This window comes from Solea senegalensis, linkage group LG14 (assembly GCF_019176455.1).
Source record: "Solea senegalensis isolate Sse05_10M linkage group LG14, IFAPA_SoseM_1, whole genome shotgun sequence".
Classification (NCBI taxonomy): domain Eukaryota; kingdom Metazoa; phylum Chordata; class Actinopteri; order Pleuronectiformes; family Soleidae; genus Solea; species Solea senegalensis.
The window spans coordinates 22,720,395-22,737,764 of record NC_058034.1 but is presented as its reverse complement, the minus strand read 5'-3'; the positions used below and the strand labels follow the sequence as shown (position 1 = coordinate 22,737,764).

Below are 17,370 nucleotides of genomic sequence, written 5' to 3'. Positions count from 1 at the left end.
TAATACTGTGCAACAGATGTGAGGTAACACTAGGTGGAGCTACCTGCCTGTGAACTCAGATCATTGCCTGCACAAGTTTTATATGACCAACATACTCTGGTGCCAAACTGACATTCAATTCCAGTCTTATATAAAGTACCGAAAAATATAACTTGAGTATCTGACCAGAAAATGAAAAACTTTTTATAATAAAGTATAAAAAGTATTGAAGTATATGACATTTACTGCACTTAAGTATAAAACTGTTTTTCAAAGTAAAAGTCAAAGTGTTAAAAAAGTTACAGTTGAACCCTTGGCCTTAGTCTGTGTCCTTGAGCAAGACACTCAACCCCATGTTGCGTGAGAATGGATATGAAATATATAAATACAGACTGATTTTATTTAACGAGTAACTAAGATATTTAAAAGGAAATGTGGTGGAGTAAATGTACACAATTTATTTATGAAAAGTAATACAAATAACAACAGTAAAGTACAGCTGTATGAATGTTGTACTTAAGTACAGTACTAAAGTATTTGTATTTTTTTTTTACATTACAACACTGCTCATTTCTAACAAGCATCCTAGAACCAGGTCTTAACCCTGAAAAAAAAGGACCAGACAAAAATGTCCTCACTTTCCCAAAGTTAGTTCTAACACTGTGACCATCATGTAACCTCTAATGTCTGAGTAAAATAACCAGACAGGGGTGTTTTTGTCCTGACGGTGGTGTGCAGCTCCTGCTCTGCCAGAGTTCCACTGACCCACATCAAGTGGATGTCAAAAGATAGTGTGATACGGCTCAGTCACTCAGCTCGCCTGTCTAGGGTTTGAGCCAGAGCTGTTAGAATAGAGTGATAGGAGAAGACGAGGAGGGAGGAAGAAGGGAGGAGGAGAACCAGTGAGTCTCATGTGTCTGGCTCACATGACCAGGGTCGCAATCACTGGCTGGATTTACTCTCTTAACTGTATCTACAGTATCAAGCTGCTTGAAGTGAAATCAGACCCTGTTTTAAGTACATCCCAAAGGTCACATGGGAGAGTCAGTGTGGCACTGACACACAGTGCCCTGTGTGAGGCTAGCGTCTTAATCCAGCTTCTGCTCACTCTCTTTCAGATTTCTGACCATTATATTTTGCTCTTGCTGCAAATGCAAATGTGTTTGCTAAATGTCCTGTAATTTAAGACAGAAATGAATGTGAAAAATGTTATTTATGACTGTTCTCAATGTTCACGTGTAGAAAAATAAATGTTAAACCAGTGGACGTCAAACTCTTTATACCACAAAGTACCACCTGAGAAGATATTGAGCTCTCGGAGTAACACCATTATCACCAATGTTAAAACACAGTGGCGTAAATGGTAAAAGTCAGCAACAGACTTTTCACAGAGGCAGATTTATTCCTGTTTAATTGTCCAAGCATTAACTCATCAGGACACAGACTGTGCTCCCAGGACTCTCAATACCACCTGACCCAGTCAGATGTGTATTCAGTACAGTCCTTTCCTGTGTACACAATCTTAACTATTATCTCTGCTTCTTTATGCCACAATAACACAGCCTTTACAAAAACCTGAACTGTCCCTTTAAAAGAGATAGAGAGATATAAGAGTGTAGCAACAGGCGACTGTAGTTCAGTGGTAGAGCGAGTTATCTTTCCACTTTAAGGATTGTGTGTTCGATTCCTGGTTCCACTAGTCTCCATGCCGATGTGTCGAAGACACTTCACCTCATGCTGCTCCTGACAGCTGTGAAAATGTGCTGCGCTGAGTGAATGGGTGAATGGGTGAATGGGTGAACAGCAAAACTGTGTGTAAAGCAGCTTTGAGTGGGCATCAAGCCTAGAAAAGTGCAATTTAAATACATTTACTTTTATGTTTGGCTGCATATTCCATGGTTCCATGTTCTGTTGTTATTGTTACCGTCACAAACAAGGACATTGCATGTGTCCTAAAAGCTACGTAGATGTCAATGCTCCTAGAGCATAACTACAGAACTCAGAAAGTTGAGGAACACAAGCCCATATGTAATAATGTAGCGTGTCACAACCAATCCACTGTTCAGTAGGATAGGAAATATATCACAATATTCCATCACGTAAGCACAATAACGAAATTCATGATGCTATTCCTCAGAATCTATGAATTTATGAACCCATAAATAGCAAAAACAGACTACAGAAATGATGACTTGATATTAAGTGGTGGGCAGCATGAAATAAATGTGCCTGCAGGCTGCGAGTTCATAACAAATCACGTTGGTTCCCCCAACAGAAGTTAAATGTGACACTGTATGAGGAAGGACATTACCTCAACTCCACCTTCTCTCTTCTTTACCTCAAGCTCCTCAACCCTGAGACACAGTGAATGTTTTTCCCTTGTCAATTCCTCGATCACCCTGAGAGAGAGAGAGAGAGAGAGAGCACAGGTCAATAAAGTTATGGTCATAGATTTACTTAGTGGTGATGATGGTCACCTGCAATATATCATCTAAACAGCAGAGTAGATGGTGGCTGGTTAGTTAACTCATTAATGTCAGCAGAAGCACAGGAGAGTAAATCTAGGGTCGACTCTCCTCACCTCGGCACGGCATGGTTGGGAGGGCGGCTCAGTGGTTAAGACCAGTACCCCGTGTGACAAAGACATCATGGATGCAATGGTCGCAAGTTCAACTCCACCCCTGGCTGATTGTACTCATACCCATTGTAAGTCGCTTTGGATAAAAGCGTCTGATAAATGACATGTAATGTAATGTTATGTTATGTTTCCACTAGCATACTAACTGGTACCAAGCGAGCTGAGACGATACAATGATTGGTCAGAGCGCCGTCACAGGAAGAGACGTTAATCTCCAACAATTACCAGGAAAATGTCTATAATCTCAATATTAAACAGAGGAGTCTGGTGTATTTAGCAACAGCACTGCCGCTGTATTTCAGTTACTGAGTACTGAGCAAATATTTCTAATTAACTGATTCTAATGATTCAGTTACACTGAAAATAACTGCTTAACAAGTTACAAGTCATACGTATCGCAGCAGTTTCATCCAACCTAAACCACGCTGTACCGAGGCGAGCCGGGATTATATGTGGAAAAGGGGCTTGATAGAAGTCTTCCCTAAGCCCTGAACTCTTACTTTTCATTCTGCCGTTACAGAGTCGATTGTACGTTTACACTTGCCACAGGGAGATGTCGTCTAGCACTGTTGCCTCTAAAACGTCTAAAAATCTAAAAACCCTTTAATAAAACTGCAGTGAAATTCACATGTAACTCAGACCGACTCTTGGTTTGAGTAACCATATGTACGTGTTGAGTTCTGGGTCTTAGTCATACAGTGTTTGTCAGCAACAGCATGAGAGCTACCAGCACACACTGTCCACTGTAACTGTATTACAAGGATACCTGTAGGAGCTTTCATTGTAAAAGATTATTATTTATAAAGTGTAAGTTTGTCACCTGTCTTGATCAGTGAGGGTAGGCTGGCTGAGCGGTCCACCTGAGCTTCCGCACTCCTCCATCCACTCCACCATCTCTCTCTGAAGAGCCAGGCATCGCTGAGACTCAGAGTCCGCCAGCGAGGCCATGCGTTCAGCCTCATCTCGAGCCAGCTCGGCCTCCTGAGGGCAAAACACAGCACACACAGAGACAGGTAACAGCGGGGTTTGCCACACTCATCGGTGCAATCATGTTCAGACTGAAGCTCATCTGTGTGTCTCTACCTCTTGCAGTCGCTGAACTTTGGTTTCCAGGAGTTCTTGCATATGGCTGATCTCCTGCTGCCGCTCCGCCAGGCGACGCTGCAGCTCTGCTTCATTCTGATTGGACAGGCTGTCGGCCGTCAGCCTGCAGAGTGAGGGCAAATATGAAAGCAGAGAAATATAAATGCTTGATGGACAAGAACACCTGGTGTTGTGTGTTTTTGATGCGTGTGGGTCTGATGAAAACAGCTGTTTTTCAAGTGAAAAAACTGAAAAAAAACAGCTCTATTAGTACTTAGTAAATTAGTAATTAGTAAAAGTGCAGTTAATTCAACATTTAGCTCAGTGACAGAAACCGAAGAGTGAAATGTCCAAAGCCGAGAGTGATTCAGGTACAGTAGGAGCCAAAGTCAGTGAAGGTTTGATGGCATTTGCAGAGGATGTAGTGAAAAAGAGCATTTGTGTAAAACATTTTGATTTTATATGAAGTATTAGCCAAAATATGGACTTCAGATCCTGATGCATGAATACAGAAGACTGCATAAACATTTGAATTACATGTTTAGGTAAAACAAGAGGCTGTTTGCCTCTGCTGATTAACAGTTTCAGTCTTAGTACTTTTCATGTCATGTGACGTTTGTTGACTGAAAAAGTCTTTTGTGATCTTGACCTTTGACCATCTCATCCTTGAGTCCAAGTGAGTGTCTGTGCTAAATGTGCAAGGATCCTCTCATGGTGTTCCTGAGACGCCACATGACACAAGCCTGTACGTTGGTGATTTAGACAGGATTTTCAAGTCACTCAAGTAAAATATATTAATGTTTTTCTTCACTCACAATTATCATAATAGAAATCACCACAATGAACTTATTGTAAGTGCTGTTTAGCATCATTAGCGAGAGATAATGTCAGATATTGTCCCATCACTACATCCATCCATTCATTTTCTAGGGCTTTATCCTCCACCGGAGGGTCGCGGGGGCTGCTGTGCCAATCTCAGCTGACATAGGGCGATGGGTGGGGGTCACACCCTGGACAGATCACCAGTCATCACAGGGACACATAAAGAGCCAAACAACCATTTACTCTCACACCTACGGTCAATTCAGAGTGTCTAATTTACCTAATCCCCATATTGCATCTTTTTGGACTGTGGGAAGAAGCCGGAGAACCCGGAGAAAACCCACGCACACATGGGGAGAACATGCAAACTCCATGCAAACAGGCCCTTATTCCAGCCGGGGCTTGAACCCGGGGCTGCATAGGCAAGAGTGCTAACCACTACACCAACCGTATGGCCCCCACCACTACATATGGAATGAAATTGGTTTTGTAATTTGTAAAATATCCTGCTATACATCAAAGTAAAAAGCGAAGTCTCTCCAGCACCTCTGAAGAACACGCTGGACTTTATGGTGGTGAAGCCAGTCTGTCACTGCTCCACCACTCAGCACCTAACAACAGCCAGAAGGCTGGTCACATCTCTTATCCAGGCTCTGTTAATAGCCCTAATGATAAACTGTGGCCCGCGCAGTTTATTTATGAAACAGCAGGGCCTAGAGAGAGAGTGAGAGAACATGTCAGCACCCTGACATGGACACGTTTATCTTCCTAAAAGGCTGGAATGTCTTCCCTCTCTCTCTCTCTATCCATCTCATTGTTTTGACAAAAGCTACACTGACTGATTGGACAAATCACTACTGTCTACAGTGCACAAAAACACTGTGTTACTGAGCTAATGGTGTTGTTCCTACATTCATCTATTAGGAAAATAATCAGTCAAAGGTCACCATTTCACTGCTTTTCATTAACTTTAGTGTAAAGGGTTTAGTGGGACAGCTGAGAGACCACACGTGTGTTGTGTTCAGGACTCACCAGCTCTTCATTACTCAGTCAAAGTGCACAATTTCCTTTGAATTCACTCAAGAGTGGGCAAATCTGATCAGGTATGTGGTTTGTGTTAAGAAGGACGGTTCACATCTGCCATCGAATGCATATGTGATGTGTCTTCTGTGACCACATGTAGTCGCGGGCCTCATCTATAAAGCTTACATATAAACAAAAGAAGGCATGCGCCACTTTTTATGCGAAGGTTGGGATTTATAAACAAAAAACGGGGAAACGGCTCTGATTGCAGAAGGATGATCAACGAGGAACTCACTGATCGTTTATTAACCTAAAAACATGTAATCATTACAAGATATCCGTTATTGCAAGATCAATTATGAAAGAAAATGCTGTAATTATTTAATACGTCCTAGAAATACCTCTTCTCTCTCTGCATTTGCCATGACACTCCGGTCACTCCCAATCCATGTATATGAATCAAGGGTGTTTGTTTATGACTATGAGGAACTATAGATGTTACAGAATCTCACACAATTACGAGTTCACCATGATGTTTAAAGAGGTAAAAAAACCTGCGTGTGCATGGCTTCATAAATCTGAACATTTCTGTGCATAAGCACCTTCTGTACATATTTGTGTACATATGCCAACGTTCCATGAGAATCCTGCACAGTTTTATAAATGGTCTGACTGAGGCATTGCTGTAAAATCTGGTGGGAAACATATCATTAGGAATTAGGTGAACATTTTTCAAATGACAGTATTGTAAGACTGACAAATGAAGATTTCATATGAACACTGAACAGTATCGTTATTGAACACACTGCAAACTGGGGTTCATCGTGGTGTTTGTGTGTTGGCAGAGCAGAGGAAAGTGATACAGCGAGAGGCAGACAGCTGACAGAGAGTTGACGGACACACAGACAGCTGCTGCAGCTCAAATAGTCTCCGACTCAGCAACACTGCAAACCACACAGCAGCTCCTACCCTTCACTCTCTGAGCTGCCCTACTCTCTACACCAGAGGACTCAAAACACCCCCTCCATTTTATGTGGCTTGCCCCTTAATATCAAATTTAGGGCAACAACTAACAACTATTTTTCAAATTCGATTTTCATATTCGATTAATCTGTTGATTGTTTTTTTGATGTTTGGTCCATATAAGGTTGAAAAATGTCAGTTTTTTTTTTTTTCAAACCTGGAAATGATGATGTTCTCAAAATGATTCAGTTTGAGTGATTTCTTTGTTATATGGAGTGAGAAAAAACAGAGAATATTCACATTCAAGAAGCTGAAAAATCAGAACACATTCAAACTGATTCATCGATTATCAAAAGAGTTGAGCTAATAATCGATAAATCGAGTATGTGTTTCAGCCCTAATGAAGTTATAATGAGAACCAACATAGCTATATAGCTACTTACATGGTTGAACCTTTTATTCACATGACTGCCCCTTCATGACCAGACTGGGCACTCATTGCCCCAGGTTGTTCTGCTCTACTCCCTCTCCCTTCTAAACACCCCCACACACACACACACACACACACACTTGACACTTGGCCTCCTCATGCCCTCTCCGTCCTCTGTCCCACAACAGAGTCACTTCATCCCCTTCAAACACATTTCAGTCCATACATGGCATTCCTCAGAGCTTAGGCCTTGTTGTCATAGCTAGGTGAGGCTACACGCCCGCAGGCTCGCGTGTGATGAGAGGGTGACTGGGTTCTGATGAGCCGAGGGGACTCATGGGAAATAATCAAACAGGTGATGAAAGGAGCCTTTTTGTGGTTTGCGTACACGTTTCCCTGACGACAAATCAGTGCCGCAAAGCTGCAAAATACTTGAGGCCGACTGATTTGTTGGACATTCATGGCGGTGGCGCCGCGCCACAAGTCTCACATGAAGAAAAATAAGATACATTTATTCATATGCACATTATATTCTATGACTGTCAGGTGACGTATTTCCTGTTCCTTTGGGGCACACAGGTCTTTACCATAGACTCTCACTATAGTGGCGCATGCACACTGGAACCTCCTCCAATACAAAACATGGGAAATCTCTGGGGCCGGTGAGACACGTGATGACTGAGTCCATCATGTGTTTATAAACTTTTATAAACTTCACAGACCAATAGAACAGTAATTAGAGAGTGTGAATAAACAGCTGTGAAGTTAGAAGTGAACTACTTACAGTGCTTGGTCCAGAATCTGCTGTTTGTCCTCGAGCTCCTTCTTCAAACTCTCGACTTCAACCTTCAGCTCGATGTTCTGGAACAGAAATATTCATGAAACAAAACTATTACAAGTTGCAGAGGAGAAACGGCCAGGGATTAGCATGATAATAGCAGAGGATACGTCTCATGCACTCAGCAGCACTGTCTGTAAATGCACTTGTGCATTTCATTGTTAGATTCCCCATATGTATGTGTACTCTTTTCTTGATGCCTGATCTTTTTTACACATTTGCAAGACTTAGATTTTTCACCTGGCTTCAGCCCTTGTGTTGAGTTTGTTCACCAATTTCCCCAACATGTTTTTTAATAAACACAATTTTCTCTTATCTAATTTCAAGAGGAAGGGTCTCCAGTTCAAATCCCAGGATAGGTCAAGGCACCCAAACCTCAAATGCTGCCCCCTGCTCCTGCGTCCGACTGGTGTGTTTTCACTACTGATGTGTAAAGAAGGATTGTTTCTAATTGTGTTTAGATCCTTTTGTCAAAGACTAAACAACTTCCAATATGTTCTATTCTTATGGAAACAAACTTAGCTTGTCAAGTCTCATGTGCTGACCCTGAATCTCAGTGGGTTTATAAATAGCTGTTGGGGATACGAGCACCTGCTGTATCTGTCTCCTTCTCAACCCCCTTCCTGCCCCAGCAACACCAACATTTTTAACTTCTGGCTCTGAAAGCTACAACACACTGGACTCCACTGGCGTCCGGTCACTCACATGCATGAATCTGATTGCAGTGATTGAATTTTCTGTACATTACAGTGAGATCACAGCCGTGCATTTCACGTATCCATGTGCAGACAGATTACTGATACACTGACAAACAGCACATAGTGTTGCTGCATACATGCATTCAAGTGTGCATGCATGCATGCTGGCATCAAGGCTCTCAGGCATAAATAATGTGGGTCACTGGGTGTACAATGGAAAAATAGGTCACACGGTGACTGTAATAACAACCAATCTCTTTACTCTCTACAGCAACACTGCACTGTTAGTGTCAATCACTGTCCTTTTCTTTGCAAATGGTGAATTTCTACCGTCTTTCCCTAAAGTTTTGTGTTCTCGTGCACTAAAGTAACTCTTTACACCCTGGACAGGTCACCAGTCCATTGCAGGGCCAACATCAATAATAATATCAACCGTTCACACTCACACATTATGGTCAATTTGAGAGTCCAGTTAAGCTCTGCATGTTTTTGGACTGTGGGAGGAAACGGGGGAAAAACATGCAAACTCCACACAGATAACTAGAAATTAGTGTTAAATGGCTACAAACTTAACCAAGTTAGCACAAAAAAAACCTTACATTTTGACTTTACTTCTCAAATTAGGTGCACACATGCTACACGGGTGCCTGGATCCTGTGGTAATGTGGCCTACTGTAAACTCAAATTCTTTGTTTTCCAAGACTGTGGTGTCTGTGGACTAGATATACTGTACCTCAGCTGACTACATCTTCCTAACATCACAGACACAGCTCATCTAAGAAGCTGTTTGCGTCATGCACCAAAATGTAATAAAGCTGACTCAGCATCATCTTGTTCTTGCTCTGTAATGCAGACACACAGTGCTGATGTGCATTTACATCAGAGTAAATGCAGTGAATTATTAGCTATTTTCAGAATGATGATCATTTTATAGTATAAAGTGCTCAATGATGTGGCTCCTCCTTCCTTCAAAAGTGTTCATATCAAGATGCTCTGTCAAGAGTTTTTAATGAAATCGTTTGCATTATCACACGAGATGATCTCTCAACTATATGAGACACTACAAAGAATCCACTGTATAAAGGAGTTTGGTCCCTTGGTGAGAAGAAGGAGAGGTTGGAGTATATCCATGAATGTTCTATTAATGCCTGATATTGTTCAGTACAATTTCAAATTCTACACAGATTCCATTATTCCAAGACAACATTTGCAGAAACCTCCCTTAGTGTGAGAAATGTGAGTCCATGGAGGCGACAGAGTCACATACTGTAGCTGTGCTCTTTTTGTTGTTGTCTCTTATGTGAGTGTTTTTGTTTGTCTGTCACTGCTTATTTTTTATGAAGTTGTTTTTACAGAAACATGCAATGGTCAGGCAAGGATCCTTGTTGAATGAAAGGTTTCTCATATTTGAAACATGATGCTATGACTGTGGTAGAACAACAAGGGCAACCAACAGATGTGCTACTAAGTTTAGAAGATCAGCCTTTTCTTTTTGAGCAACAGCCTTTTGGATCACAATACCCAGTGATATCAGACAGTGTTACAGTTCTGCTGCTTTTAAACTGTGTATTACATAATCCCGATCATGTACACACAGCACATGAGTGTGCACCTTTGACGTGCATTCACACCAGCATTCGAAATCGAATCCTATTTCGTTTACTCAAACAGCCTGGTTCGTTTCGGAAGGTGTGAATGCACAACCAAACTGTCATGCACACCAACAAGTGAACTCTGGTCCGACTAAAAGCGTAGAACCAAATGTAGGAAGTGGACTACAACACATGGCATTGTGGGTAAACACAACCAAAACACCCACATGTAGAACAATACCCGGCAGGCCATTGTTGCAGCGTATATGTGTTGTATGGATACAATAGGATTTGATGCAGCTCCATGTTTTGCTCTTTAACTCTAAAATCTTGTTTATTTGACATGCTTTTATTGTGAAGTGTGACTGTTTTCTGGAGTAGAATGAAGAGAAATTTGTTTTCTCGGTGGAAGAATCCACAGAAAATTCAAGGTTCTAGAGGCTGAGACGCCTAAAGTACAACGGACAAGTGCACACATCATAAAAAGATCGATCATTCTCTGACTCACCCTCTTGTGCACATCATCGCTGCTCTCCTCAAACTTCTGCTGGATCTTCTCCTCCAGGAAGTAGATCCGAAGCTTCAGGCTGAAGTTCTCCTTCTTCAGGTCATTCAGGTGCTGCGAGATGGTGCGATAACCAGGGAAACCACAGTTAGACATGGTAATGGGCAGCTCCTTTCCTATGGGGCACTGCAGCCCCACATTTACTGCAACATCATGTATGGAAAAACCCAAGTGAGGAGGAGAACAGCTGAAAAACATAAACTACGTAAGCTATGGTGACTGTAGAACATCAACTCAGCTCTGTGCTCTGAGATCAACAAACAGCAACAAGAACAGAGAGGTGGTCTAAAGCTAAAGTGGGCATGAGCCCCACTCAGACTGCATATGATACAGGAGATGGTTCACAGGCAGGCAAGGGATTATGGGAAATATGAGAGGGGGGGTCGAGGGGTTTCCTTTTTTTACCATGAGGAGGTCATGCCAAGAATCTGAAACAGGAGTGTGTGCATGTGTGTGTGTGTGTGTGTGTAAATATTAAGCACAAGTGTTGAGCTGCTTCTTTTATTATAAACTCTGTTGAAGTTAAAAACTTGTTCTAATCAAAACGGATTACAGCAGCAGTAATTTAAAAAGAAATGAGCATCATGTGTGATCTGACAGTGCTTCAAAACTGTCTGCATCACTTCTCCACCAGCAGGACCAATTCTACCCTGCTTTGATCCGGGGCTTTGTGAGATGTTGAATGCCCTTTAACTATTTTTATGTAATAAAATAAATAAATAAATCCAAGCATGCATTTTCATTTAAACTGTCTCGCTTTGAAAGAAAGAGACAAGACCCATCGTAATAATAAGTAGGAGTATTTTTCGTAGTATTTTTTTGAATATTTTTGCCACTGTAGTTACTGTGACTACATCATCACTAATACAGAAGGATGTACAGAGAAGTATACGAGCTAATAATATGCTCAAAGAACAATTACATAATTAAGTAAGTCAAGTCTTTCTATAGTACATGTAAAAATAAGCTCAGTTGACCAAAGTGTTGTACACAAGTGTACACAAATATAGTAGCAGTAGTAGTAGTACATATGCCAGGCCTGTATGTGGCGCTGTACCACTGAATACATCAAAATACACCAACACCAGCGAGAAAGACTGGGAGCATGTCTTTTTCTTTAGATTACTAAAGATTTAGAAACAGAGACAGAATGACTGAGGAAAGAAAATAGAAGTTATCGTGAAGCAAAAAGACCAAACAATCTCCAAACAAAAGATAATAAATACAAGAGAGGGGAAGTACTTTTATTATCGTATTTTTTAGCATATACTGCAGTAGCATATTGGTTGTCTCCACGAAAAAGCAGGAGTGTTTTTGAGATTTTCCTTCTCAGAGCACTGTTTCTGGAGCGTGAAACACTGAACACTGACCTGGCCTCAGTGTCAGATTTACTGGCATCCAGGGGTGAATTATCATATTCCAACCAACTGAATACATTTTGCAAAAAAAAACCATGGTGGACTCAGTGGAAGATGAATCATTATTAGGTAATAGAAAACAAAAGTAGTAGTAAGTTGGAAATGCAACTTAACCGTGCCGTGGTGAGGTGAGTCAAGCCGGCGGAAAGACGCCATAAACCGGCTGCAGCATTGTTATCAGTAGGTCAGTATGTCAATGGAACATGACTCGTCAAAATCATATAAAATCAATACATTTCTGACACATATCCTCTTTGAAAATAACAATCACTACAAAAAAACATAACTTGTACTCTGCGAGTCTTATTGCAAGAAATTGTGCGAAATAAAAACGTACACGTCAGTGCATTAAATCATCCTGATGAAATAAAACTTTCAGACAGAGTTCAGACAGTTTCTGACCACAGGGAGGAGCCAACACTCCACCTGAGCGCTTGACAGTGAACTGCAGCTGGTCCAGACGCTATTTAAAGAAGCTATTGCCCAGCAGCTGTCACCGAGGAATTCTGCGCTGGGAAGACGCCCGTCACATATGCCGCGCCATCCAGAGTGTTGGCAAACAGCATGGAAATGAGAGAATGCACATCACAAGTACACATGCAAGGCAACATGTGGCTGGATGCAGGCGCACATGTCGGGTTCACATGAGCTGCCGAGAAAAGAACAAATGCACGGAGAGAAACTGTGATTTATAAATAAAGACGCGCAGACAAATACAAGCAAACACACATGGACATGTTTAAAATCCTGTCTGGATTGAGACCTTCACTGGCCCTGGGTGTCACACAAAAACCCCCAGTAACATTTGTCCCGGATTGAAACCTCACTTTGTGAAACACTGATAGAGACCACAGAATGATGACTGTGGATCTGTGTAAAATAACCACACATCTGCTTCTTGTAGGGTCATATCCATCAGTGAAGCAACGGTAACTTGTCTTATTTCGTTTTTTGCTTTAGTGTTGAACATTATCATGTCATTATTTCCAGAAAATTATTTTTTATCAATATCCTGACAGATAAATGACTGCTTATAAAACATGAAAATAAGACTGCCAAGTCTGTAAAACGTAGCTATTTGCATCAATAAATCACAGCTTCATTATTAGGTATTTAGGAATTACGAGGGATTTGGTGAAAAATCAACATAAGAGTGGTCTATCAGGCCTTTTTAAAGAGCAACTTAACACTGTTAAAGTGTTAAAATTATGCATTTTAAGTGACTGGAGGAACCAGCAGGAAGCTGGATAAGTTAAAAAAGTTATTCATTCTTGAATCAATAGGACTTTTAAATAAAGATTAAACACATATATCATTTATTTCTTATTTAAATCCACCAGTCAAAGCAGCTTTGAGCGGTCAAGACTAGAAAAGTGTTTTTAGATAAATAAAGACCATTTGCCATTAATCCTCACTGTCTGTGGACTGTGAGGATTAATGGCAAATGGTCTTTATTTATCTAAAAACACTAAAGTGAGGTTTATTGAAATAAACTGAATTTAAATTATGTTTGTACAAGTGAATGATCTCGTTAAAATAAAGCTTGTTTGGTTAGAATAAGCCATTTACATGCAATAATCTTGCTTCATACAGCAGCCTGAACATAATGTGTTAAGAAGAACAGAGAGCATGGTGCAATAGGACACAATTATTGTGTGTATAATTTTTAATTCTCTTCGTGGGATTCTTTGCATTGGTGTAAGTTAATGTTCCATGAACGTATTGGAATGTAAATATTGATTGTGAATATTATGGATTTGATTAAATTGGAGTCAATAATTTGCTTTGTAGAAGCTCAGTGCAAGGTCTGACCCCTTGGCTGTACAATATATCATTTCAGTTTTCTTACATTCTTTTCACTCATCCCTGATCTGCAGTTACTGTCAGAGCCAAAGACGGAGAGACCACATGTCGAGATCAGTGAGAGCTGATCTTCTGAACACAGATCTAAACTGAACTAGACTTTACACACTGAGATGTCTTGTTCTGGTCAGTCTGGAATCAAACAGTTATACAAAAACAGAAAATCCTCAAAACAGAGACGGTTTGACATCTCTGCTTGAAAAATGACTAAAAGATTCTCACTATTTTCACACATTATGTTCGAAAATAGTGACTGAGAAAAATCGTACAATTGTTTAAAAGTAAGTAGAAAAGAAGAGCAGACCCCTGCTGTGAGGCTGCAGTGGCCCTCTTATTAATTCATATTTAGCAAAGTGGTGTGCAACACAACTTCCTGTGCAGTTATAAAGTCAAAAGAGATATTTGTCATCGTTTTACATGGTCTTTAAATGAGAAATATAACTGATTGACTACATGAGCACTGTTTTGATTGTTTTTGGACTATAATGTAATGGTGACAGGATTCCTGAAGCCAATTTTTTATTCTGGCTTAAGAACTGTGTGACCTTTTGACCGTTTGCCTGCATTAAAATGTGGACCATTAGACCTGGAGTCGGGATGAACTAAGACAGTGTGCAGTTCTCTTTCAAACCTCAGAGTCTGACTGAGCAAATGATCCAGAGCTTGTTGTCTATAGTCAGTTATCAGGAGGAGAGAGAGACAGGCAAAGATATATTAGTGATGATGGCTCTTTATAAGAGTTCAGACACACAGAACCACAGTATTCCATACAGTAATCAAACAGAATAGATTTCTGGAATGTCAACTGCTTTGGGACAAGTGTTGTAATACTTGAAGGCTTGTTGGCCACAGCTGGAGTGTTAGTCACAAGTGCTTCACCTCTGCTAAAATGTGAAAAAGGAGCTGCACGCACACGCGCACGCGCGCACACACACACACACACACACAGATGACTGAATTTATTACAACACAACGTGCCCATGGAATGAAATCATCCCAGTTCTGCAGGAGTTTTCCAGCTTCAGAGCAAAATCCAAAAGTAGAAATGAAAAAGTAGAAGAAGAAGAAGAAGAAGAAGAAGAAGATGAAGAAGAAGACTACAAATAGCATTAGAACATTTTCCAGGTTCTGGCTGCTTGAGCCTTTGGGCCCAGGTCATACTTTCCACGTCTGTGCATACACAGTGGTCGGCTAAGTTCCGTGTGATGTAAATTTTGTCATCAGGGATGTGAGCACACCTACAGTTTGAGTCTTCACCCACGGTCAGAAAGACAGATGATCAACTCAACTGATTGAGATTACCTGGGGAGGTCTACCAGGACCCAAACATGACAATCAGCCCTGAAAAAGGACCTAAAAATGGGTGTGAACCCCAGGGGAGAAATCACTGCGACCAGGAAGTGAGATCGAGTACACATTAGACTGACATGGCTTCTGACTCTAACATGAATGGAACTGCAGCCACACACACACACACACACAGAAACTCGACTACAGACTGTGGAAAGTATGACCCACGCATTTGCCCCAGTGTGTCTAATTAATCAGAGACAAACTTAAACTGCCATCTATCAAGAGGTGTGAGGTCCCGAGATTCAAGTGTGTCAGGATGATCCATATCACCATATTACTCCATATGACTTTCCACTGTCCCTTTTCCACATACTTGTCCTTTCACATGCACCAAAGGCTGCTGTTATGTTGCCTTGGCAGCATGGGAGGAGGCAGCCATAACAGTTTCCCAGCCTCCATGCCTCATCTTTGTGCTGATATAGGTCCAAAAACCAACTCTACAGGAACAGGAGTGTAATTGGATGTTTGCATGTGAGTGTGTGTGTTTGCTGGGGACTGGCAGAGAGCTGGGAGTTTTCCCCCACTTTTACCGGTAACAGGAGCTCCTTGATGCCAGCGAGCTCGACATTTTCCAGCCCTGCTCTCTGGCAGTGCCAAGCCCCTAATGCAATTCTGCAGGCGGAATGTCTGATTGTGTTTATTGTGCTGCCACAGTCCACGGTAGACATGCTGGTTAAAATTATAATTTGTAAACCTAATTAAATCATCAAGAGAACCACTAAAAATATCCCCAGGAGCTAATTAAAATCATGGACATGCTAAGTACACAACGGAGGAAGCCAGCTAAAGCTGCCTCAACAGGTTTTTCCTCACGTATCTCAAGTCATCTGCATTTAGAGCCTCAAAATAACAATTTGAGAAAAAAACTATTTGCATGTTTCCAAGGGTGAGATGAAGATTAATATAAATCTTACAGAGCAGGAGTCAGGATGTGGTTGGTTTAAGCCTTAAAGCAGGAGGAAACAATTAGCCATGCTCGTGAGTGAAATCAAAATACACCAACACAGAGTTTTCGACTTTGATACTTTGAACATTATCAACCAAATGACATAAGGGGTAGTCATTCCCACTAAATCAAACTTTGCTATGTTTCTGTACCTCAGAGATAATCTGGTCATTTCCCATGAGCAGCAGAAACTCCGTGATTCGCTGCAGGTATCTTATATTTTAGTCAATAAACCTCTGAAGCTCAGCAGGAAACAACATTACTATTCAGTACAAAGGAGCAACAGTATGGGAGATAATAAGGAGAACTTTATCTTACACTCTTGTAACATGTCCATTCATTTGGATTACATATTACACATTTAACATGAATTTATATTTCTCAGTCAAACACAAATGCAAAGAATGAGATTCATGTAAAACTATCAATAAATACCAATTTGTCTTAAATCAGGCCTCATTACCACAAACAGTCAATTTATACAACATTTTTTTCAATGAATTATTGTTGTTTTACAGCTATAGCATTATTTGAAACATATGTTCATATGTTTAACTGGTTCATTTGGATTTTGGACATTGTTGTTGGACATTATTTTTGATAAAACTGAATAAATGGGAATTCTTAGCAATAAACCATGGACCGCGTGTTAGGGAAAAGATGACAGCTGTGTGTGTGTGTGTTGGAAACAGAAGTGCAGATACAACACCACACAAACCAAATGCTTCAATATTTACTGTCATACAATAAGCTCAAATGTGATGATGAGACAGTAATAAATGGCTGCTGGGTCACACCCCTGTTATTAGTGAGTTCAACACAGAGCCTGAGAGCCACAGTCATTCTAACCACAAACAGTGAATCCATAATTGAGGTTCATAATGATAATAAAATAAGTCCCTGCAATAGATTACATTACACTTTGCCCATAAAATAGATTAACAAGGGACAGAAGGCTGCATGCTACTGAAAAAACTGAAGTTAAATACATCAAAAAACTTTAACAAGCACATAAAATAACCGGATTTATTTTTTCTGAGATGGAATTATATTTATTTCCATTTCATTTTCCAGTGAATAATAATTTCTGCTTAAACCACATGGCTTGTAATTGAGTTTGGCCCATGCTCAAAGTAAATTTAGCTTCATATTTGAGTTT

General features: G+C 40.7%; 1 protein-coding gene across 2 annotated transcripts in view; it reads right to left on the bottom strand.

Annotated features, from left to right (window-relative positions):
* Positions 1 to 17,370, bottom strand: part of LOC122780640 (phosphodiesterase 4D interacting protein) — a 96,660-nt gene that overhangs the window by 34,470 nt on the left and 44,820 nt on the right. For both annotated transcript variants that reach the window (XM_044043741.1, XM_044043739.1), the window contains exons 4-8: positions 10,575 to 10,685; positions 7,723 to 7,799; positions 3,701 to 3,824; positions 3,438 to 3,598; positions 2,291 to 2,378 (exon numbers count right to left, since the gene is read on the bottom strand). In XM_044043741.1, the coding sequence (XP_043899676.1) occupies positions 2,291 to 2,378; positions 3,438 to 3,598; positions 3,701 to 3,824; positions 7,723 to 7,799; positions 10,575 to 10,685 (561 nt within the window). The remainder of the gene's footprint in view (positions 1 to 2,290; positions 2,379 to 3,437; positions 3,599 to 3,700; positions 3,825 to 7,722; positions 7,800 to 10,574; positions 10,686 to 17,370) is intronic.